General features: G+C 42.5%; 1 protein-coding gene across 1 annotated transcript in view; it reads right to left on the bottom strand.

The window, feature by feature from the left end:
• Positions 1-87: 87 nt before the first annotated feature.
• The window catches only part of LOC101857790 (armadillo repeat-containing protein 4), a gene marked incomplete at its 3' end in the record, with an annotated part of 42,436 nt that continues 41,400 nt past the window's right edge, over positions 88-1,123 (bottom strand). The window contains 1 exon segment of the mRNA XM_013082017.2: positions 88-202. Within this exon segment, the coding sequence (XP_012937471.1) occupies positions 88-202 (115 nt within the window).

Genomic DNA, 1,123 nt, shown 5'->3' with positions numbered 1-1,123 from the left:
TTTTTCTTTTCTAATCCTCCTATTCCTATCCTCCTTCCACCCCATCCCTGATGAGTGTAAATAGAAGACATCCAGACCCAGTCTTACCTTGGCGTTCTCGATACAGGGGCAGATGGCCCACGCAGCGCTCGCCTGTACTTCCTTGTTCTGGTTCTTCAACAGTGACCAAAGCAGTCGCACCCCGTCCAGCTTGTCGATGATTCTGATCAGACACACGGAAAATTTAAATAATAATTAGAATAATTTTTATTTAAATAACAATTAGAATAAAACTGCATTTGACTACGCGGGTGGTTGGAGGCCGCCACTGGGCCACTGGCAGATCCTACTTCTCTTCTCTCCCTCTGTTGTGTCTGTGTGTGTGTCTGTCTGTCCTGCTTTTCTCCTGCACTGAATGGTCGTTATTGTGTGGATTTGCTTTTCTTAGTTTTAGTAAGAGTTTTACGGCACTTGCAACACAATAAGGTCATATAAGTGCGGACGATTAGAGGTGCTACAAGAGAGTAACAAACCCAAAAAAGGAGGAGAGATCAGGACGATAGAAGTTTGGTAGGAAAGAAGGAGCCAACCACCCACATTTGCTTCGCTTTACTCAAACAAACAAACAAGCAAACAAACAAACAAACAAACAAGCAAACCAATGACTTCAAGGGCCTCCACAGATGTAGAGAGCTTCAGCTCTTCCAGTGAGCGGAGCCTACCGTGTTTGAGTTTATAACTGGAAATAATATGTAAAATAACATTTTCGCAGCAGTTCCTGTACTCCAAGACCTCCTTGCTGTACTCTCAACAGCTCACGAGGCAAGACAAAAACAAGGCAATGGTTCAGATGACTACATAGTTCGATTCCCCGAAGCAGAGATGATAACTTCTGTTAGAGAAACAAGAAAATTACATTTATTTTTAAAAAATCCCATCTTCAGTTAGTCCTGTCCTTGATAGCTTGTATCGGTGATGAACCCCCATCCTAACAGTAATAGACGTTTACTCGCAAATCTATACGTTTACTCGCAAATCTATACGTTTACTCGCAAATCTAGACTTGTGAATAGATTACATTTCACTTTACGACACTTCACAAACGATTCACCCATAAACCGCGGAGTTGTCATGTCCGACCTCC

The sequence above is a fragment of the Aplysia californica genome, unplaced genomic scaffold (genome assembly GCF_000002075.1).
Source record: "Aplysia californica isolate F4 #8 unplaced genomic scaffold, AplCal3.0 scaffold00155, whole genome shotgun sequence".
NCBI lineage: Eukaryota > Metazoa > Mollusca > Gastropoda > Aplysiida > Aplysiidae > Aplysia > Aplysia californica.
This window is presented reverse-complemented; position numbering and strand designations above follow the sequence as displayed.